Source organism: Trachurus japonicus, chromosome 23, assembly GCF_045865225.1.
Source record: "Trachurus japonicus isolate A0001 chromosome 23, Traja_1.0".
Lineage (NCBI taxonomy): Eukaryota > Metazoa > Chordata > Actinopteri > Carangiformes > Carangidae > Trachurus > Trachurus japonicus.
Window position 1 is genome coordinate 14,475,398 of NC_140929.1, and position 24,642 is coordinate 14,500,039.

The window sequence follows — 24,642 nt, forward strand, 5'->3', positions numbered from 1 at the left end:
AAGGTAACATATATTAGACTCCATGTTCAAATGGAAGAGAGGTGTGTTTTTTTGTTGTGTTTGTTAACAGAATTAACCGCTAAGAGTTTGCTTCTATAACCACTGGAATATGATGAAATGATGAACACAAATAAAAAAACATTAGTGCAAAACAGCAATCATTCATTTTTGATCAATATTTTTATTTTCTAAAAAGTGTTCTCTTTGAGATGGAAGATAATGTACAAAACTAATAAAATGAGTTGTTAACTCCCAAGTTAAGAAATTATGCACCAAGACGGAAATGAGACGAATCAAGTGTAAGGCACCAAAAAAAAAAAGAATAAGAAAGAGTTGACAGTATAGTAAAGAAGGACAACTATTGTAGCTACATGTATACATGTTTTCTTTTAGATAAATTCTTCACATTATCTATATAGTGTTTTCTTGACACTCTTGAGCCCAGAAGAAACTTGTGGCTTGAGTTAATCATAAACATGAAAATGAGGAATGAGGAATGAGGTTTCCTTTCTGCACATTCTCTGCTGCAGAGGTGCCCGTCGAACCTCCTTATACACAATAACAGTGCGCCATTAAGACGAGCCGTACATGACAGCACATTATCTTTTGTTGGCATTACGAAGGGACATTTTTTTGTTACCATTTATCAAGCAGTGCTAATGAGGGCCAGCGTTAAGTATCATCACTTAAACAACATCAAAGCACATCTCCGAGACAAGAAAATGACTCCACTGGTGATTCACCGCAACCTCATCTCGAAATACACAGAATTAAGCAACTGGAGAAAAAAAAGGAGAAGAAAACTGCCTTTACCCTGCATTAGTTTACCATTTCAGCATGACAGTTCATGATTCCCTTTTTGTATTATGAGTCACTGGGCTTCATACCCGAAAGCCGCTTATATGGCAACCAGGGTCACCATTTTTTAATTCCTTATCACACCCCTCATGAACAGAGTGCAGTTCAACAAGTCATACTTACACAGTATGTATGTAAAAGAGCATCACAGAGAAGACTTGTACCATATGCAGCTGACAAAGCCTAATCACTGATGGCTGACATTAGAGGAGGACTTTCAGAAAAACAAAGACATAAGCTGTAGACATTGTTTATCTAAAACTGTGTAGTGAACTGGTCAGAAGGTTTTGTTTAAAAAAAAAAAAAAAAAAGTGTGATGTGAGGATCTGCACTGTATTTCCAGTAAACCCGAGGCTTCAAAACGCTGCCAAATCAGGAGGTGTGAGATGAGATTCTTTGGTACAAAAATGTTTTCATAGCCATTCCAGTACTTTGTATGATTTAGCCATCAGCAATTTTGTGCAGTTCTGGAATGATATGCCATTTCATTTTTTTATTTTTCAATGTTTGAAAGAAAAAAAAAAGTATTTTGTCCCTACAGTAGCAGATGATATGATGTCCTGATTCACCTTTGATATTTCACCAGTTTCAGCTGTTCTGCAGTGCTACAGTAGATGTGTGAATTAAGGTCTGTGTTGCAAAAATACAGTATGCAACTAAGAATGTATGAAGTGTCACATAAAACCTCTTACAGTGTTGTACAGTACTAAGACTGCAACCTCAGCTTCTGAGCATTAAAAAAAGTAGTGAAATGAAAACAGAGTAAATTATATCATTTTGTTGAACGTACACAACATATACGTCACCAAAATAAGGTAAGATAAGATACAATTAGTCAGCATTCCTGATGTAACAATAAAATCTTCAAAGGCAGTCTGTGATAATACTTTTTCGCAAAGGATAGAAAACTTAACAGAGACGACTTACTATAAACTATAGATTTAACTGACATGTTCATATATCTGGAGTTACTGTAGCCCCTGCTGAGCTGGTTTTGATGGAGAAGCCCAGTGTCAAAATACATCTTTCAAAGCATGCTTTACTCAACCGCACCATCCTCTCTCTCACACACACACACACATCACAAGAAAAGGACATCCACAAACACATATGCTGAACTTCACACACACACACAAGCGCACCCACACACCCTTGTTCCCTCTGTCTGTTGCTGAATTCAATGTGACAGCAGCAGCAGTGTCCTTCTACATTTTCCGTGTGGGGTCCAGTTATCCCCCATCTGAGACCCTGCGCAGGCCTCCCTATGTGGGGAAGCAGATGCCGCAGCACTCCATACAGATCTCCAGGCAGTCTGAGGACTCGCAGCAGGCATCCATGATGCCACAGTCCATGTCACAGGGGCAGTTGCAGTCATCTCCCAGGTCGTCGGTGCAGCAGCAGCAGCAGCACGCCTCCGATGTGCACGCGCCGCACGAGGCCTGCGCCACCACCATGTTGCAAAGCGTCAGGAACTCACAGAACAGGCAAGCCAAGATGCAGTGGACGCAGCAGTCTGGGTCCGTGTCAAACCAGCCAGGGTGACAAGTTGTAGAGTGAAATAAAGTGAAACAAAAGCGTGAATAAAATAAAAAAAATAACAGAAACACAAAAAATACACAAATCTGAATGTGTCTGTGAATTAATTTCATTACGTATGAATATAGGTTTAATATTCACAAGAATTGGTGCCTGTTAAAAACAGTGCAGAGTGAATGAGTGAAGCCACATGCTTGGCAGGCTGACAGGTACAACAGAGGAGGTATGTGGCAGAAAGGGTGAGGGCTAACTAGGCAGGGGGGATAAAGGAAATAAGAGAAATTCAAAGAAATGAATTCCTCTCCTGCAGTTTTGATTAACGGACTGTTAAATAATTGTGGCATTATCATGCAAACTGCTGGGTTGATCACACAAAGATGATTAGCAAAGTCCAAGAGTCTCTCCCTGGCAAATAGGTGGATTAATGCTGGCAATGCTCACACCTCTGATTAACATTTAACCTCTTCACTTTATGTGGCTGGTGGCAAGTTTCAGCCTGTTGTTTCACAGCAATACAGAGTTCCCCTTTAAATTGCCAATGTGCCCATTACCCATCACAAATCTGTTTCTGAATGACTGAATTAGTTACATATTTCATTAAAATGCTACTAAGCGGGTTTGAATGCGTAATGAATTGCTACAAATACAAAGTTTTACCTCAGAATCTGTCCACTGATGCAGTATGTTAGTAATGGTACAGAAGAGTTGTATTGCCAAATATTTTAACTCTCGCCAGAAAACGTCATCAAAACAGTATAATTTAATATAGGTACTGTACTTGGTAATTAAATCAAATTAAATACTAAATTTACCCAATCTCCTTTAAAAAAAAAAAACATCTTAAATTGAACCTGTCAGTCAAAATTGCTGATGTTACTTTTTCCAAACAGTAAAAAAATAAATAAATAATAATAATAATAATTTGGAATAAAACTCTTCATTGTGAGTGGTTAGTGTAAAATGTGAGATTAAATTGTTTATTTAAATGCACACAATTTATGATTTCATTAATCCAGCTGCTCCACACTAAGAACTTCTGTAGTTGAATCCAAGTCACTAAATCATACTAAGTATCATTCGCTGAGTGCGCCTGGCATATACTCCTTGCAGCTGTCTCCTTTTTGAACCAAGGCCAGCACAGCGCCACAGCTTTGGAGTGTTAAAAAGACATGATGTGGATGGATGCAGAAAAATAGCATTACAAACAGGCTGCATTTGCATAACTTTCATCAGGCCATCTTGAGCTGTCAGAAGGGGCTGTTACTGATTGGGTTAGAGGGAAAGCGAAAAGGAGGAGAGTGTGGAGGATGGCATGGGAAGGCAAGCTGAGGACCGCTGGATGCTCATGTTTGATTAATCAAAGTAGAGGGGGATTTTTTCTCCTATTTTTGCAGTGCTCAGGGCTGCAGAACTGACCAGAAGCATTAGCAGGCTGCGATACAAACAAGATAGAGAAGGGAACATGAAACGAGCAAGCGTGCGTACGTGCCTGACTTGTGTGTCTGTGAGGGTGCCTGAAGTTTGAATGCATCTTATTATACTTATCTGAGACCATAACACTGGCAGTGATGGGAGATGCATGTGAATAAATCTTTCACTATTGAACATCTGGTGTGGACACGCGGTAAATTGCTGTTGGCCAGATTGTGGATTTGTTTCATGCAAGCAAAAAAAAACAGAAGTCATACCTCACTCCACACTGGCACTGACTGCAGCGTACTGTCATCTGAGTGCAGCAAAATGCCAATGAGAGCAATAAGCGCTGGCCAGTCACAGCAGCATGCACAAAAACCTCAAAGTTCAGCCTAACAAACTTTGAAGGACCCAGAGGGTAAAGCCATGCCAGCATTCAGACTGTAACAGCAGACGGTGAATACGATATAAACACAGTACATAGGCATTAAGCAGCGGCCGGCCATCTCAGCTATTCACTTGGATGTATAATTCAACACCAGCGATTAGTCTGGATCTTAGAGAAGGCAGCAAGGAGGAGGGGAGCGGGAGAGAGAGGGGGGGTCGTATACTGTACACAAGAGAGCTGGACGCAAGGCACAGCTCCATGAAAACAGAGAGAGACAGACAGAAAGACAGACACACAGAGTGAAATCAAGCAACAGACAGACAGAGCAGCGCACACTGACACTGCTCCTGTTTAATGTCAGCGAGCTGCGATGAAGCCCAGAGTTTTGCAGGGCCAAAAACAGCGTCCGGCGCCTCTGAGGAAATAGTTTGAGACATCTGGAAAGCTAACATCAAAAAAAAGGGAGCGGCATGACACAAAACAAGCTGGATGGGCCTCGGAGCGGCAAGCTGTGCAAAACATTCAAACTCACAAAGAGGGAGAGAGAGGGCGAGATAGCTAGACAGAGGAAAGATAAAGAGAGAGAGATTGATCACACAAAGCCTTGGTGGCCAGGGGGAATGCACAGAAGGCACACATGGGTAAAGAGGGCAGAGGATGTGGGCTGGACAGCAGAGGTCCACCACATGCACTTTAAAGCAGGTCTGTTTATAATGTATGACTGAGGGAAAAGTGAAAGCTGGAGGACTAGGGCTTACACAACACACACACACACAAACACGTCTAGGTTCAAAGCTTAGGAAAAAGACTGCGCTCGCAGCCTTGGCCCTAAGTCTCTAAATGAGGCTAAAGCAGCTTGGAGACCTTAACTGATTACACACAATTAACAGAGACACACAAACTGGATGACAGGAGTTGAAACAAACCCACCCCGCTAAAACAAAAGCAGTGTGGTAAATGACTCCTCAGAAGCTGCGGTGTTATCACAGATTGGCTTCGGTGCCAACGGCATGTGCCAAGAAACACAGGGAGCAGCAGAATCCCCAGAGCTAGTTCATGCTAGCTTACGCCTTTTATTTCCTGTGTTCAGGGGGCTGTTTAGGAGGCTAATTTCACAGGCAAACAGATTATGTTAATCCGTGTAAACATTCAAACACAACAGCTTGGCTGTTTTCCTGGGGGAAATAAATAGTTGAGAGCGAACATATTGATTCTGAGAGCTCTCGTGTCTGCAAATAAGCAACACAAAAGCCATAATGAGACAGACTTGTTGAGCGGCTGTTGTTTTATTTTTTTTTCATGCTCTCCCTTCTGTTCTTTACCAATTAAGATGTTGAAAACATGATGTGTTTGGAATATCTCTGGTGGATGCCTCACACCTTCGCTCTTCAGTTCTATGGATGTACATAGTACATGTGTGCCTGTAACTTGATCTGATATATATTTCAAGTATAGAATCATCAGAGATCTGACGGTTCACTTTTCTCCTTCATTTATACATAAAACTCAGCTTGACCACTTTAAGTCATGCAGCAAAGGCCTTGTGTTGGATGAATACATAGGAATAGCTGCTCTTCCATAGAGAAACTGGCCTACAACCTAATACTGCATGGGGTATGAACGGAAAGAGAGCACATGCACGACCACAAACGCATGCACAGCAAGTACAGAAGTTACAAGAGAGATGCGATGAGGCCTTGTTAATGAGGGCCAGGGTGGTGCTGACGGGATGTAGGGAGAGCCAGAAAGGGCCCAGAGAGGTGTGAGGGGCCGTGAGGGGCCTGAAGAAGGCTGGCCACGACTTTTAATAGGCACCCCGTGCTCTCAGGCCTCGTTAGACGGTCACACCTATCTCCCCATTGGAAAGGGACCAGTCGACCGCCTTCATTACCGGACTCACCTCGGCCTTGCACCTGACAAAGTGACGGCTTCCCCGCATGGCAAACGGACTCTCTGACTTGTTGTTAAAGAAAATAAAAACCGCAGGAGCAGGATAAAATGTCATTTGCTTGGCAGGAGTGATAAATATGAGGGGGTCAGGCACTCCCATCATTAAAAGGTGAGAGGAGGTAAGAATTTATTATCAATATCTTATAAGGTTTTATTTCAGGACACCGCCCAGGAATAGATTCTAAAACACAAAAATCACTTTGATTGTGATAATGTGAAGGCGTTCTCATTTCACTGCAGGTTAGAGATCAGTTGGTATTGTCGAACAGGTGAGGGAAGATATTTATATTTTCCTACAAAACGCTGCACATACAGCAATGTTGATTTTCATTGACATCAAATTAATTACTTAAACTATTTAAACCAACTAATTGATGTTTTCTTATGACGACTGGAGCGTTCTATATATATATTTATGAACACTGGTGTGCAATCAAGTAGAAATGATTTCTTTAAAATGCCCTGACTGACCTCAGCTCCAGAGATATCGCTATGAAATGAATCCATGACCAAGACAAGGTGGGATGCAGAAGAGCGGAGACGAATGCAAGCGAACAAATGTTAGGAAAGTTAGTAAAAGCATCAGCTGTCAGTGGGCGTGTGTGGGCATATAGCTCGCTGTCCATCATTACCTGTGTATGGATACTCACCCTCTGGTAAAGGAGCTTTCTGCGACCCAGTGGAACTGCCTTTGCTGCGCCTGCTGCTGTCGCTGTTGACCGACAAGCTGGACCTCAGCTTCCTCTGCATCCTCTGCGACACGGGCGTGGAGGGCTGCTTCCTGGGCTGCTCTGTAGTCGGCGCGGTCGCCGCCGCCGCTCTAGTACCGGGGCCTGACCCACCCATGATGCCCGTGTTGCTGATGTTGGCGCCGCAAGTGCATACGCGCGTGGCCCCAGCCCCGCCGATGCCAGGGTGGATTCCGCTGCCATTACTCAGAGCGGGCGTGCCAGTGCTGTTGTGGCGAAAGCCATTTTGGTCCTTGGCAGCTTCTCCTTCAGCAGGCTCCGAGGCCACTGGCTGAGACTCAGGCTGAGGTTGAGCTGGAGAGAAACATGAAGAAAGGATGTCTGTGTTAGTCCTGCTTAGTAAAAAGTTTAACTCAAAGCATTTAACACATTAAATTGGAGTTATTTTATATTGTGGATTCATTCAACTGAAACACCTGCATGTCTTCATTTTAAAACAAATACAACGACTATTGAACAAATACAGAGTATCACTTGTTAACTACATTTTTTAATGTGAATGCAGACAGAACGCCACAAAACACTAAGATACCACAGCAGTAAAAGGAACTGGTGGTTTACCTTTAAAACTCACTTAGCATTTATGGTGTCTATTTTTCATGGAAGACAAAGAGATGTGGATTCCTTCTAGCCTTGTGGGCTAAACACTGTAACTTTATTTTAACTGAAAGAGAACTTTATCTGCACTCTCTGCACCTTACACTACATATGACTTATTCACATACAAAGTCACAGCGGCTTGTGATATTCAGTTCTTACAATCCGAACACAGATGGAGACACCCTTCTCAGTGAAAATCACTCTCAGCAAATCTTGCCAACCGTTTCCCAACATGATAATATCGATCATATGGCAAACATTTCAACCCGGAGTGACAGAGAGAAGCAGAGAGATATAGGCACCTTGTATGTGACAGGTTCACAAAAAGCCACTGCTGTAGGCAGAAAGACATTTGCGGGAGCAGTACCCAGGTGAGTTAAGACAGTGTGAGAGAAAGAGAGATTAATATAGAAAAAAGAGAATGAGAGCCTGTGATATTGTGCATATACAAAATAGCTGCTGTCTGCAACGGTAATGATCTCCTTTCCTCTGAAAGCTCGGAGATGGCCTCGACTAGTCTTTCTAAGTGTATGTGTGACAGCCACAGAAAGTCAGGAGACAGCGACCTGTCTGATAAGAAAGAAGGAGAAGGATGTGAGTGAGCAAAGGAGGTGGCATTTTACTGAGAGGAACACCTGCACATTCAGCTCTACTGGGAGTTACTCCTACATTACCTTCCCTCCACATCAGAGCCAACCTGCATGTGCACACGCCGCCAGTGGATGGTTAAGTTGAGATTTTGTGAATTATTCATCTCTTTTTAAGTTTTGTCTGTGTGAACCATACCCATTCATTTTTTTTCCTATACTATAGCCCCTTTACATACATTGAATATATGGTATCCTCACTGCCAAGCTCCCAATTCAGCTTTGTTCACCAGCTGTGTAGTCCAAGCTGGCTTATTTAAGTGTTTTCCAGCTGTCCAAAAATCAACAAATTTTCCAAAGTAGATGCAAACATAGAACTTAATATGATGCTGGTAATTTCTTTCCATCTCTATTTTCTTTTCTGTCAGCACACCAACAAGTGCAATTACGGTTAACAAGAGAGGGCGAGAGTGTGGGAATCGGGCCTTGTGCTTTTTAACAACACATCACTCTGGGAGAGGCCGGGCGTGAATGTGGATGTAAAACAAAGCAATTAAATACACACACTGGGTTTTTTGCCTTCTCCTTATTCAGGGTTCTGCATGCTGCTCCGATAAACAAATATAGACTTTAGGGATCAGGATTCCATGCAATTTGAATTAGACAACTGGGTAGCACACGATAGAATTCATTATGCAGTGATTTAAGACCAGGTTGATGGATTTTCTTCTCCAAAAGACAAAAGCCTTGCAGCCTGCCCATGACAATGTGAAGGGAGACTAAAGCTTGCTAACAAGGAGACTCGGAGTAGGCTGCATCTGTTGTTCTTCAGTTTTACCCCTGACAGCTGCAACTGTGCACGTTTTTCACTTGTTTTTTTTTTTTCCCCCAAGTGTTTTCTTTTTTTTTCCTTCAGCTGCGCCGACCAATATTATAAAGAAACCTCGGAAAACACCCACATAGGGTTTCCCACACATCAACACAGTGGTGTGTACTGGGGGTGACCAAGGACGATTTTGAGACTGAAAAAAATGTATCTGAAAATGAATTTATATTCTTGAAAAATACAATTTACACTGATCTGCAGTCAGTTAATTTGAATCAGTGACTTACTAGCTTCATGTTTTAATCGACAAAAACCACAAACCAGAAGGCAGCTCATCTTTTGGCTGTAATGTGCAACATTCAAGGGAACAAACCAGTAAACATGTTGGATTTATTCAGTCTTTTTCCATGTAATGAGGATGGTTGGATTTCTATTTTTAGATTTACAATCACTGACAATGATTTAAAATAAGAGATTAAATCTAAAATATTCCAACTACAGTTCTTTTTATTTACATTATTTGATTCATCAGATGTAGTCTCATCAATGTGTAAACACCAGAAGCGCTGGCTGACGTTAATGGGGATGACAAGCTAAATCGTTCTCTACAGCTCATGATTAACTTGTCCAAACTCATTTGCAAAGACCCCATACACACGCAAACACTGCACAATTTGCAGCTAACACCGCACAATAATAAGAATAATTCACCTGTTTCTCCAAGTGAGTACAGCCCAGAAAACTCCTCTCAGTTCCTTAACAAATCAATCACCCGCAGTATCTTGTGTAATAATACAGTAATTCCTCCCATTTAGGTTAAGGGAACTAGCCACATGGACTCACACACACAGATACACGTTCATGCACAAATAGGCCAAAGTAGACTGGGAGGCATAATTACCTTTCCTTTTGAGGAAGTCAAGCCTTCAATTTACCAAAGTACAAATAGTTATTAAGAAACCACCACGTAAAACCCAGAATACATAAGCAGCAACTCAGGTTTCGAACTCTCTGCTAAGCCCTAAAAAGTGGTTCAAGTCTGCAGCGCGGCGCACTTCACTGGCAGGTTCTTGGAATCGTCTTTACACATACACACAGTCTTTATTTTTATCCTGATGAGCACAGTGACTGAGATGAATGGACACTGTGGAATAATATTCATAATCATTGATCACGATAATGATGATACTGTCAAAGATGGCAATGACGGACTTGTACAGCCACCGAGAGACAAATGAAGACATAATGAGAAAAAGCAGAAATACAGTGAGTCCTGCTGGAATTACACTCCGTTAATAAGTTGGGGCATCAAAAAACTTTTACTGTAAATGCAATGTGAAAGATATGTGTTTAGTACTTGCTCTGAGTACCTGAGGAGCATCTTTTTTGTTCATTGTGTACAGGCTTGGAGAGTAACGGATTACATGTAACGGCATTACGTAATCAGGATACAAACTGTAATCTGTTACAGTACACAAAAAAAACATGTAATCAGATTACCAGTATATTTGATAAAAATGGGGATTACTTGGCAGGATTACATTTTTAAAATCAACCATAGGCTATAGAGCAGACATACGCACAGCGCGCACACATATCGACACTTTACAACACAACACATCAACAAACCAACATGTGAAACGAGTCGCCACCTGCGTAGCCTCCATCTGTGTGTAGCCCAGTTTCCACACATCGTTCTGTCTCCGCTGTGGTTTAGCTCTGACTGACGGATCAAATCATCACCCACTGCTGTGTATAAAGTGAAAATAAAATATAAACAACAGATCAATTTGCCTTTTTTGAGCTCGATTTGCTGTTCAATTTTAAAATTTGAAATTTACCGGATGCTCTGTGTATTTGAATTCCAGTTTGGAGCGATCTAATCTACGCGGATTGATGCGTGACATTCTTAATTTGCATGTTTGGTATTGAAGTAATCCAAAAGTAACTAAAGTAATCTGTCAATTCAATTTTGTGATACTTAGTTACTGATTACATGTTTTAACAGGTAACTTGTAATTGTACTGGATTACATTTTTAAAGTAACCCTCCCAAGTTGATTATGTACTGTAAAACTGCACACAATATAAATTTAGACATTCAGCCTGTGAATTTCAGTGTATTACAGACATTTCTTGAAGTGCACCAAACATCTGTGAGCTTTTACTGCGGGTTTACACAAGATTGGACTTCAGAATTTCAGGATAATGTGACAGAGTAATAAAGTTTTTGAACATAAAGTTTGTTTCCACATCAAGTGAGGATTCAAGTGATTTATGCAAATATGAGCTGGCCCTGTTAATAAATCCTGGCGGAGCAACAGAGGCACGCTGCTACTGCATTGTTCCTATAACACAGCAGGAAACACAGCCAGCATCAAAATTTAGTATGAACAACTCCCAGCAAGTAAAAAAAAAAAAATCCTAAGAGTTGTGTAGTTGCCACAAGCTTGTAGGTGTCCTGAGATAACCGAATGCACACAGGCTGACAGGTTGCATTAAAACACCATGTTCTGGAGGAACAACTGGACAAGCTTACATATACACACACACACATACACACACATACACTTCAAATTGGACTTGTAACCGCCCTATTTCTAGCACATCAACAACTGTTGAGAGTGTACATTTGTAGTTGAATAAAACATGGTATTCCCCTACACACGCTGTCACACACATCACAGGGGAAACTAGGGGGTGAGTAGTTCTTGACTGTCTAAGCAGCATCCCAATTTGGTCCCAGCTACTAGTAGCTGACAGCCTCAAATATCTGGGGAGCATTTTTAAAAGGCCAGTGTTTGATGGATTCATGAAGAACACACAAATATAATTGCCATTTGTCACCGAGTCTTCAGTGGCTGCGCCACACAGGGACCGAGCACCGGAGTGCCTGGAGAGCGCTGGAGCTGTGCCAGAGCTGTGTGGGGGATCGCTCTGTATGTAAAACTGAGTATATAAACACCTCCGTTTTTGTCACAGAAAATAGGTCCTACAGGAGGGAGCTGGAAATTGCACCCAAAAGACAGAAGAAAAGAAGAGGAGGAGTGTACATATATGTGTCACAAGCCTACTGGATCTCATACACACACATACACACACATATACACACACGCGTGCTCAGAGCAGACCTACCAGGAAGGAATATGCATGCATGCATGTCAACTGAAACAGAGCTGTATAAACAAGAATTCTAAAATAGTCGAGAACATGAAAATATAACACAGAGGTCAAACAGGGCAGCGAGGAGATTCTCATTTGCACACCGCTACGCCCAGAGTCGCAGGTAAAGCAGGGAGCGGACTGAGCAACCACACAAGCTCTGTGTTTCTAAAGCTCAGTCCTTTTTAATATTAATGCCCCTGAGACGGAGAGGTAGAGGGAGAAGGAGACGAAAGGTGTTTGCCTAGGCTTATTAGAATGCCCATCATAGAGAGCATACAGTTATTCAAATGTCACATCATGTCAGCCAAATAAACACCACAAACCCAGATCTTGTATTCATCTCTTAATAGCCGTTATTACACAATGCTACAAGTTTGTGAGGGAACACTGAATAGAATATGAGAGCAGAAGAGACACCTTTATTTTTTAGTTATGAGTCCCAAACGGAAATGTGTAGAATACATAGCAGCAGTTAGCTCTGAAATGCTAATTCTTCTAACACAGCCAGTGTTTTGTTTATCTTTTTTGTGACTTGTATTAGAAAAACATGTATATTTTCTGCTCGGCTGGCCATGTACCTGCATGATTGAAATGCTAATTTGTAAATGTGCAATGACCTAGCCAGACTCGTCTTACCACCGCCGCCGCTGCCGCCACCCCCCCTCCTCTCTCTGCCAAAACAGCCCGAGGTATCATCTCTCCTCCTAACAAACACCAGCACGTGGAACAGCTCCTGCCTTTCAATCCAAAGGGATATATTTTCTCATTAGAAATTATACATCTTCCCTGTCCATATTTATAGACGCAAAACCAGGGGAATTATAGTGCAGACCGAGCGAGAGGGACACACAGAAAGAGGAAAATAGTAAAATGAATGTTATTACAAAGGGCTCTGATTGAAAATTTCCTTGGGTGTATCAAAGCCTCGTTTACCGTTTGACCTTCCAAACTCCGGGACAAGGACTTTCTTTATTGTCTAGAGAAGGACGCCTTGGAAGGAACAGATACACAACTTAAAGATCATCATTTAAGTGTCCCATCACAACAACAACAACAGCAACAAAAACTGTGACTGGTATCAGTACAATGCAGATATCAGCGGTGTGACATTAAAGCAAATTGACGATGTCAACCGCCAACCGTAAAACCAGCTTTGTGATTAGAAAATTACTCCTGTAATGTAAAGATGTGGGAGCCAGGCCAAGTCAGTGGTCTTGTCTGGAGCGTTTACACAGAGTGGATAGCGACCTGACATAGGCTAACAGGAATGTCACTTGTTTCAATAGACGTGGGAAGAAAAAAAATAAAATGTGACTCCGGACATCACACTGCAATCCTGGTCCTGTCAGTGAGCACACACACCCCATGATGTTTTGTATTTATCCAAGATAAAATGATGATGATAGCTGTGCAGATGATGATGACCACTGAGGATAGCTAAATTACTTGCTCTGATATTGGCTCTTCATCAGCAAAAAGTGACATGCTCTGTATGCGTGCGTGTGTGTGTGTGGGTGGGTGGGTTATGGTAGCCTGTAACAGAACTCTATTAGCTGTCTTCACCTGTCAGGGCTGATCATATTGTGTAGCATCTCAGTTAAGCAGGAAACATCACATTTTTGTCTGTTTTTCTATCCCATTCCAGGACAGTCAGCGGTGACATACTTATTTCCCAACCTGTTTTAATTCATTCTGACAGTCATTCAAATTTGGCTCCTCCACCCAGCTGAAGGGGGAAGTGACACTTGAAGACAGCGCTTAATATTATTTCCAATCCTCCCTCACCACCGCCGCTGCCGCCACTGCTGCCACCGCTGCCACCGCATCCATCCAACCAAGAGAGAAACAGGGTGTCAGGGGTTTCCTAATTTCAAATTTTGCTGCTGATTGAGTGGAAAAAATAACCCCCACCGGACCTTGTTCTGTTTAATTACATTTTACAGTAGCAAAGGCAACTTGAAAGACAAGAGCTTGATTTGACGACATGAACCTCTCAGCGTAGTCGGTGCATGAAGCTGGTTCAGGTGCGTTCATGTGCGAGTGTGTGTGAGAGAGAGATGGAAAAGGGAGGGCAGGTGGTGGCGGAGCGGGGTGGGGAGGGGGTGATCAATTATCCTTTGATTTCAAAACGGAACATTTTCCCAGATTAATATGTCTGACTGCTATCTAAATCACCGAAACTCCCAATGAGATGCCATTCTCTCTTACATGAATCATGTTGAGGGGAAGTCATCCACGCTCACACACCCCCCACCCCCCCATGGGCCGAGCTCCGGCCACAGAGGTCTCTGGTCTCCCCACTGTTGTGTGGAATTTGGCACGGTGCTAATTTGAGTGCTGCTAATGTAGCAGAACGCGAGACATCAAGGAGCGTTCAAAGCCTTACAACCTGGCAGCCGTGAGAGACACTAAATGGTGCGTTATTCTCTTCCTCTCCTCATTTCTGAGATGAATTTGTACGAGCCCGTGTCTGCATTAAGCTTTGTCAAACGCCTTTCATTCTCCCTCATCTGTTTCTCACCATCCATGAGGGGAGAAAGAGTGTGGTATAAAGACAGCCTGAATGCTCGACTGCAGTTTCTTTAAAAAGCTGCACATCTTGCACGGATTTAGGCTTTACACGGCTAGCTACCACAATTTCTAGAAAGATCAATTATGACGTGACTCAGAGCAGGCCTGAGGGAGCTGCCAGGCTCCATACTCCAAAAACGTGCTCCACCCTCTCCTCGCTGACGACTCGAAAACAAAAACTGAGCAACAGAGCAGGAGTGCACGGGAGGGGGAGAGGGAGGGAGAGGGAGAGAGAGGGAGGGGGAACGGGGGTATTTTCAGTTTCAGTTACATCGATGACTCAAATATTCCACCGGCTTCAAAATCTCCTCGCTGAAGTAGAAGTTCCACAGGAAACTCGTTCGTTTGAAATTCAACGGCAGGCGCGCAGACTTGCGCATGCGCACAGTCCTCCCCCGCTTGTGCACCATCCACTCAAAAGGCACACACATGCAAAACGGCAGACACTGGGACAACCACACACACCAAATAAACAGCGGCTGTGTGCGCAGACACTATTGGAGTCGGAGATGAGGATCTGGCAGCGGCGCTACCACTCCCTAAAAGCAGAAATACAGCTGAGGTCTGTCTCTGGGTCAGGGAGGGGATCGGCAGTCTATCAAAATACCCACATACCTAGTTCCTTTATTTGCTCAGTATCAATCTCGACATTAACCCTCTACTAATGGGACAGCTGTGGGTCAGCGCCTCACATCTATGGGATGCCAATCAAGGCCTTAAGCTGGGAGATCAGCCTTTGAGACAGAGTTGCTCGTCTGCCTCTGAGTGGCTTTTTAAACACAGAGACGCCTGCATCGATTTTAGCTCTAGCCTGAAAGAGCGGGAGAAGAGGGAGGAGGGGGGGGCGAGGTGGGGGGTGGGGGGTGTACTGCACTCATCGGGGCCGGTGTCTGCTGTGGCTGTCTGCGTGTCTGGATGGGAGCCATCCCCTGGTCCCCGGTCACCCTCCGCTGATCAGGGGGGCCTGACAGAATGACCTCGCAGAGAGGCACTGAACCTGCAAACACGAAGGGGGCAAGGAGCTGGAAGCTCGAGGGGGTCGGGGCTGGTGGGGGCAACATCAGCAGAGATCTCAGTAATAGAAAAGGGTTTTAACCTTAATGTTGGAGCCAAAACCCTGTTAGAGGCCAAGTAATCCCCCCTGCGCTGCTCTCATTTGAACTAGCTGATTTTTTTTTTTCACTCTCTCCTCTCTCTGTGAGTGGCCTGTGAAACGGCGCTGACACCGACTTGTGTGACACTGGTCTGGGAGACAATAACCATGAGGGGAGCTGTCCACCTGCCTCACCTGTGATAAACAGACAGAGAATATAAACATAACAGTGTCTGGGTTGCAACTGTCTATGCGCTCGACAGTAAAATTACACAAATTACACAGATGTACATGTAATTTCCTGAATTTACTTGCTTGAGTCTAATAAAAAACAACTGATTGGTTGGTGTATTAGATTAAAACTAACTATACTGTACTGTATATAAGTGGTAGGGTAACATTACCTGATAATACTACATTTAAATCTGGATTCTTTTCAGTATTTTTACTTAGTAAATGTGTTTTTGCTCCTGTCATTAAAGAACCACCTCCATTTTTCCACCTCTGCAGATATGTGCTGCACAAGAACCATTCAGACACAAAGGTCAATTGGTGTTAAAATGATTGTGAACATCCAAATTCTCTACGTCGAAGAAAAAGGAAAAAAAAACTAAAAACGCTCTTCCTCCACAATCAAAATCCATATATGTTGCCTTGTATCTAACATAAGCACTTAAAAGACTTCAGTCCACGAATTGAGGTATGCATATCTAATCATTTGGCTCAAGTATTTTGAATATCTTCAAAAAAAAAAAAAAAATTAACAGTGAATAGGCTCGGGCACTTCGGGTAAAATATGCTAATTAACACACTTGAAATTTCCCATATGAAATCTATCTGCACCAAGACAATGAGAAAATAATTACAACAGAGGTAGAATTACAATGGCCATTTTAATCAACCCCTACACTAGCATTTCACCCTATTTATACAGTTTTTGATTCCATGACCCACTGGTAAGTAATCACTTGAAAATTACGGTTCAGTTTATAATAGGTCTATGCTTTAGACACATTATTTCTGCAGAGACAGGGCTCTGAGGATTACAATAAAGATATGAATTTTGCATAACAACAATCACCATGCAGTTCCTATAGCTGAAAAAAAACATTCTGGGTTAAAAAGTCTTAAAGTACTTAGCAACTTTGGAATATACATGAGGCAAAGTGGGACAGTCTCAGCATGTTGATTCAACACTTGGGAAGCAAAAATATTTCAGCGCTGATGATGAAAATGATGATGAAGAGGCACTTGCCCTTTGTTTTATCTTAGTCTAACTCCGCCAACTGTCTGCTATCATAACACTTTATAGTTTTGTGTATGAATATTAATTGTTGCACTGTCAGGAATCTGCTCTTGCAAGACAGGTGTAAGTATGAGATGCTCTCCCATTAAACAATCCCTTTTACTGCATTTATTAGGGGTCACAAATTCACTTCTGAAAGGTCACTTCTGCACACAGGTAATAACCTTGAAGGTGTGCCACTAAAGAGCCCAATCAGGGATTCACACAAAGGTCAGACTAATGTCTTCCTTGAAAAAAAAAGGGAGTCATGTTATTTGACCTTCCTTTTTTTACTACAGAATTTCCCTGAGATAAAAAACACAGACCTGTTCTTTGGGAAGCTAGTAAGGTCATCTTTATCAACCACAGAAGCGTTTTTGAAAAAAAAAAAAAAAGTATTTGACAATCCGGTGAATAATGTGACGATTAAACTCCTAAAACTGGTCCTGGGTGGTAGCAATTTATTTCTTGGCAGGGACTGGGAAGCTAAGGCCCTGTTTGCAGGAGATATCAGCTGCTTGAAAACCCAGAACGGTCCCTTGAGGAATGTCTGTCTCTCCCACAAGATTCTCCCTCCTCCCCCAGGATGACGGAGCCACAGAGGAACCGTTCATTGACAAAGGCCTTAGAGGACGGGGCAGACTTGTACTTCTTTTTCTATAACAAGCCACAGTGGTTGGCAAACCCCCTGAGCAACAACACTTTAGCTTTTTTTTCTTTTTTTAACCAACTATGTGCATTTTTAAAACAACAGTTCTATCTTTTTAGGTCACACGTCTAATGATTAATTTTTGCAACTGTCTGGCAAGATAAAGTTACTCTTGCACACTGTTTGCTGCACTCTCATGCAAATGGATGCTGCACTCGGCGAGGAACAGTTTTAAATTACTATGAAACCACTGCCATGTTTACTTTCCTGTTTTAAGCAGGACTCGCTGGTTAAAAAGACAACTTGTCAAAACAATGTTATCACGCATGAAATAGGATCTGTGTTGTTATTACAACATTACAATAGGCTTCCTCTTGTTGTGAAAAGTCACCATCCACACACTGTACACAAGCTTTAAGTGGGACAGCTGGGGGGGAAAAAACAGCGAGGGGCCAGGATGTAGGCGAGCAGATGATTTCTTATTGATTTCCTGTTTCTGCATTGGAGAGGGCTCTCAATTATCCCTGCCAGGGATCACTCTGATTGGCCACCTCGATAAACAAAACCACAGAGAGATTGCTGGGGTCTATGTAACAAAAAGGGGTTAATTCGAGCCTGCTGTAAATGTAAGAATTTCCCATTTTGATTTAACCACAAACAGATGCAGATAACATAAAACTTTTACAAAGATTATCACAGCACAAATTAGGGTCTTCATCTGACATGACTATTTTAAGAGCGGTAGCATGACTTCCTCCATCTGAAGTTCCCACAGCAGACAGTCTGTGTGTGTGCATATGTGGAGGAGAGGCTGTGTGTGGCTGCGTTTGGGGGTGAAGGAAGAGGGGGGGGGTTGCATTCAATTACAACGCAAAACTGTTGTCACAGGGGCTTATCTGCTGAGATGAAAGAAAAGCATGCCTCCCTCCAGAAGTGCAATACTCCACATACCTGCCAAACTAAAAAGACCTCTTGACAGAAAATCTTTTTTTTTTTTTTTGGTAACTGAATCTCTTTTCCTCGCTGCTTTAGTAAACAAGCCACTGGCAAGTCATTAAGCTTAACACAAAAAAAAGGCAGGAAAAGGCGCCATGGAAAAGTTAACAACCTAGAAACAAAAGAACTGTTGTGTCAAATGCAAACACAATCCTTATTACAACGAGGCACTTACATGGATGGAAGCAATCAGCTGCTATTAGCCTTTGCTGACACATCTCACTCTTCTTAGAAACAATAAAACACACACATACACACACTCGCACAAAACTTTTAACCGGTTTCCTTTTGTGACCTGCACTCCTTAGCTCGGTATCCAGTCATTAAACTGAACAAGAGTGAATCTAGACTTAATTAGACCTACTAATAACTCAGCAGTTCAATGCCTAATAATTGTTTGTAAGACCTCCCTGTATCGGGACATTTGCATAAAACAGTGTGAGAGTAATTCAGAGGTATAATATGGGCTTCCAACATTTCCAGAGTTATAAAATTAGATCTTAAAACACAGAAAAAAAGCCAACCATGACTTTAAAAACACATGTTACTGGTATGGTTACTGGTTACTGGTAGGAATAATATACCTGAAGATACTGTTTAATAGAGAACTGCCTCTAGCGGCTGGTGTAACTCTGGTCCAATAGGTAAATGTTTGGTATGGGGTTAAAACATTGTGGCTAAGATGCAATCAGTGCGTTAAGACAGTAAATGCCAGAACCACAGACAGGATTTCCCCACTTCCACAACACAAGCCTGAGGGTTGGAAGGAGAAGCAAAAGCGGAGAAACGAGCCAAGTTTGGGTCATTATGGCAGAACGAGAGAGCATGCATATTACCACTCACTTGCCAAGAGACCTCTGTGCTATCTTGATACTATTTTAATTGGAAACACTGAAGCTAATATTTTAGTTGGCCAACTGACCCTACCTTTTGCGTGCACACTGTGCAACTGTCATAACAACTATTCCTCACAGCTGGAGTATTTCTTTTTTATATAAAAAAGGATCAAATTATAACCATTAAATGATAAATAAAACATTGCTAAACACCTTCAACTGTTAAACTCAACCATCTGACTGTGCAAGCAGAATATGTTAATCATTTTCACTGTCTCCAATTAAACAGCTCATTGTTGTTTATCATTAAAAATAACACCAAGATATCCTGCTGTCCGCCCACAGCTTTCCCAGGTCGTTAAAACTTACTTCTTACAGGCTCGCAATAATTAGGCCTCTCATCTGTCACGTGACTTTGTCCTTCGGTGGCTGGTTTCCTGGGAGACGGTGTTCTTCCTGATGATTCACTGTCACAAGCATCTAGGGTCACAAAGCATTCAATATTAAACATGGTTGAAGAAGGAAAACCTGTTGCATACAACGTTAAGAAGCAAAATATTATGCTGCGTGGTTACTACTAGAGAGGGCCTCAGTTGTTTAATTTAATGTTATGCTATTATGAGCGCAACTGTTCTAAATTAACGTGTATTACAGCCATTCCTCCACAAACAGATGTAAACTTTTACAGCAGGGTCAGCCACAGTGGACAGAATATCAGGGACAGCTGGACGAGCCAGAGGTGCAGGGGTCACGCTGCCTATTTTTGCCAGAAAAAACACAGGCCGCTGGCAGATGGTTGCACAACATGGTGGGGCGCTTCAGGTAAAGGCCTTGCCAGAGCTCTGGATCTCATTTTCTCTCGTTCTGCTCCCGGGTGTGCTCTACCTGCCAAGCTTCTTTTTACTGCCATAAAGACTGCATTCATCTAAATCGGAAAAAGTATGTGGGCAAAAATCTAGGCCTGATAGCTATGCAAAAAAGAGACAGCTTCACTCATCTCTGTGCACCACTCTAAGCCATGTCTTCAGTCTTCTGGACTTCAAGACTTGCTGACGCTTTGCTCATTGCACACTGCTGCTTTGTTCAGTAAATAAACCTTCCACAATGACTTTATTCACTGGTTTGCTGCCAGATGCCTGCTCATAGCCCAATGTTTCTCTAAGCTTCTAAGTTTGTCAGTGAAATACTGTGTCTTGAGCCACTTTCGCTATGACCCCGAGGCAGAAAAAGGGGCGAAGAATGATTCAGCAAAAACTAACAATCATGTTTACCAAAGCTTGATGTGTTTGTTCCATTGCTACACCACTCTCTGTCTGTAAGCAATAATGGATGGAGGAGTGGAACGGATGGCTGCAGGCCAGCAGCTCGAGATAGATATGGCACATATCTCAGCTAGGAGCTGATGTATGGCAACGGCAGTTGCGTTAGCAGCAGTACTCTGTGATGCATCGCAGTATTTAGTGATCACAGTTAGAAATAAATTGGTCTATTCTCAGTACATCCACAGTCCCCTGAGAGGGGAAATTCAGTCTTTACTGCAAGCGCCTTTGAAGGTCCAGCGAAAATCCATTCGCAATCCAGCAGCCCCAGTGATTGCTTACTTTGTCCTACTTTGCTATTTTTTGACAGTGCCATAATGATGCTTGGTATAAATAGGATGGTTAACGGTTCATTGCTTGTTTGAAGGAAAATGAAAAGGGGGTGTGGGGGTAAGCTTATTTTACATGTGATAATCTTAGGGGCAACTAGAAAGTTAATTAAAAACTATAATTGGCTGTGGTTGCTGTTAATAGTCACCAGGGCGTTTCTTCAGACTTTATTGAGGAAAAAAAGCAAAAACATTATCAAGGCTTAACACTGGAGCACAGATACTGATGTATACTAAAAGTCACATGAATATAATTTAACAAGACAAGGCTGATACTGTCCCAAGCACACTGATAAATGCTGATATGTACCAGTAATCTGTTAATGCATTCATTGACTCACTCACTGTGTTTCATTTTTAGACCGTTTCTCTCATGTTTGACCAGGCAGGCAACAAGACTTCTTGACAGAATATGTCACTGATATTTATAGCTCAGTTTCATTTGTACTGCACTGGCAGCAGAGAGAGGAGGGAAAAAAAAAACTTCATAAACATTCATGGACACATGAGCTGTGAATTGTAGCAGCAGTGATTCCTAAATGTTTGCAGGTTAACAACAATCACATTATGGTTTGTGCTGTGGGCCACAAGAATCTGTGTGTCAGACCCAATGAACACAGAGTTATGTTGTGAAGTGTGAGCCAGTCCAGATTTACATTTTGGGGGGTCATTTTCAGTGGCTACCAAGCTGCCAATCAAACCCTGGTTACATTACTACTCCCTGCAATGCCCTTGGGACCCTCTTCAGGCACCAGTAGAACCCCAGACCCACTTTTTGTCACTTAAATTTAATTTTGTTGTCATGTCTAGGACTGTTCCTGTGTGCCCTTACCGTGTGAGTCTGACAGCAGGGGATCTGTCTCTTGCTGGGGGCCCCTGCCTGGCCCTGCCGGCTCATCCGGAGGAAGGACGGTCTCCTTGGACATGAGACAGTCGTCTTTTCGGGACACACACACGGCAGAAGAAGTTCCTCCCTTTCCCTCAGCCCTCAGCGCTGTGAAAACCAATGTCTCATCATCAGCACAGGCTCGAAAGACACGAAAGCAACACCAGCGGTCATTACTCAACTTGAGAAAGTCATCTGCTTATTCACACACCGAGAAAAGTGACGTCGAGCTCCAGTTCAAAAAAAAAAAAAAAAACTTAGTGGAAATTTCCCTTCTCGCGTTTTACATAAACTTGTTGAGAGAGTCCATGTGCAGCCCATTTGTTCACACACTCCCTTTTTTCTCTATCTAAAAGCGACGGACGCCTGCTGAGTGCTGTTTATAGCTTAAGCGGACATATTGTTTATAAAGCATAACTTACCTTTCAAACATGACAACTCCCTTGCTTCAAATCTGACTTATTTCCATCCTTCCTTCCTCTCCAACTCTTACCCCGGGACGGTGGGAAGAAAAAACAAAGAAACTGGGTGAAAGAGTAAACTAAAGCGTCCCAAAAACTCAACTTAACGTGACTTTAGTTGCAACTTTGTCCCGGTTCTTCTCGGTCCGACCGCTGTTGACGTACATAAAAATGTCAATAATAACGCTCGCGACGCCTCCGAAGTTGAGTGGCGGTAGTTTTCTGAGGATAGTTGCGTCTAAAACATTTTCATCATATCCGGATTCCTGCACCGCAGCCAGTGAAACCACTCTTCACTCACTTTGCTTCCCTTGGCGGCAGAGAAGTGAACAAAGCCCTCCCTAAACATGTGTTCCGCAAAAATAAAGTTAGGAAAACTCTCAACTTCAAAAAAAGAAAAGAAAAGAAAAAAAAATACACCACCAGTGCTTTATAATTTACTCGTCTAAGTTTTAAAATGTGACGAGAATGAACACAGAGCGTTGAAATATATAGTAAAGTGGCCTATATTTAATGTGCCCTACACTGGCATTAAAATAATAAATTATAATTTATAGTGAAGTTTGTAAGGCGCCATGGCTGTCGTGGTGATAGTTTGATGTGATCACTTTACTTCATTGTGACTTCTTTTTTTTTCTGTGATGTTAAAGTTAGTCATGGAATCTTAAAAACTGTAGCAACATTTTTTAAATTCACACTTTCAGATGTTTTTGAGCATTTTTGATAGCCCACATAATATAACAAGTCATCATAACCGACCTTTCAAAAATGTAATAATGTCTGGTAACCCATGGGAACCATATGCCAACTTAAACATGGCAATACATATAGGCCTATAATGGTGTCTCAGCAGCCTAATGCTTAATCTTTTTTTCAGAATGGGTTATGAGCATCATCCTGTACTGATAACTGATGACATTCACAAAGACACAACTTACTGAGTCTCAGACCCCAGCTGTGAACATGTTGGAGGACCTGTTGGAGTTTACATAGGCATATGAACCCCTAAATACAGTCTTTTAGACTTCTTACTCTGCTTCTACAACTGTTTCTTAATGAGAGGTTTAGGTGACCCTCTGAGGTCAATTTGAATGAAGTTCAACAAAAAAAATAATAAAAATAGAGCATGCTTTTGTTTATGGATATCCAATTTAACAAGGTTTAAACTCTAAATTTTGTCCCCCTGAAGACCTGGGCTTCATTGTAAACCCCCCTGAATCCGAAGTATATTTGGTTGGATACTTGTTAACCTCAGTCACAAACTCAGCCTCTAGTTAACCTTATCTCCATAAGGAATATGAATAAATCTGTTGCAGGAAGTCAGCTGGGAAGTTAGCCAACATGAGTTAAAGTTTGAAAAACTACATAGGATATATATGCAGCATATATACAAGAAAAATAAAGTCTTTGGTCCCAACATCATCTTTTACTTTTCTCCATTTCAATTCATACATAATTCACTTTAAATAATAAAGCAGCGGACCAGCATGCTGTGTCCTCTGTGTAGTCAGTAGGATGTTGTTAGTGCAGTGTCTTGCTGATTGCCATCATAGGCATTGAACTCTATTGGTAACAGTATAAGTGAGATTTAAGCCTTGGTAACATGAGAGTGTGGAGGTGATTGATGTGAAATATGCCCTCCCTCATTGACTGGCTGAACTCCATTTTCTGCTCCTAATGCAGAAATCACTCCGGGTCCCCGGCATAATGATTTACGATGAATCTGTGTCAATGTTGAACTCGGCAAACCCCACGTAATCCATCTTGCAGATATACCTACCTACCCCGCCCCACCTTGCCTGCTCCCACCCGCTCCCTGCATTGGCAATGGGAAGGTAAGGAATGCAGCTCTCTCTCTCCGTCTATAAGTGTTGAATCCATTACAGGGCTGATGTGTAATCACAGAGGACCTCTGTGCCCCCTCAGACTGTAATTACTTGGATACAGATACTCCCTCACTCCATCCCCTAGCGCTGCTCAAAGCCAAGAACTCCGTTAACCAGCATGCAGTGCTTTCAGCTTGCCTATCTGGGTGGCAATGTGGAGATATATTTGAGAGATGGGGCCTGTAAGAAAAAATCATGGGTAAAATTGCATTTAAGTAATGGGATTTTGACCTTGCAGTGTGTAATGGCCACAGTTCACC

At 42.3% G+C, this 24,642-nt stretch overlaps 1 protein-coding gene across 2 annotated transcripts; it reads right to left on the minus strand.

Annotated features, from left to right (window-relative positions):
- Positions 1–1,169: 1,169 nt before the first annotated feature.
- Positions 1,170–22,741, minus strand: mdfic (MyoD family inhibitor domain containing). 2 transcript variants are annotated; one of them, XM_085769791.1, is made up of 5 exons: positions 22,458–22,741; positions 21,982–22,143; positions 19,871–19,981; positions 6,796–7,188; positions 1,170–2,371 (listed from the first exon to the last, which is right to left on the minus strand). In XM_085769791.1, the coding sequence occupies exons 2-5, from the start codon at positions 22,073–22,075 to the stop codon at positions 2,121–2,123; spliced, it is 849 nt and encodes a 282-aa protein (XP_085625917.1). In that variant the 5' UTR covers positions 22,076–22,143; positions 22,458–22,741; the 3' UTR covers positions 1,170–2,120. The 2 variants fall into 2 exon arrangements, with proteins under 2 accessions (XP_085625917.1, XP_085625919.1); XM_085769793.1 differs by having other exon boundaries at positions 21,982–22,176.
- Between the last annotated feature and the right edge of the window lie 1,901 nt (positions 22,742–24,642).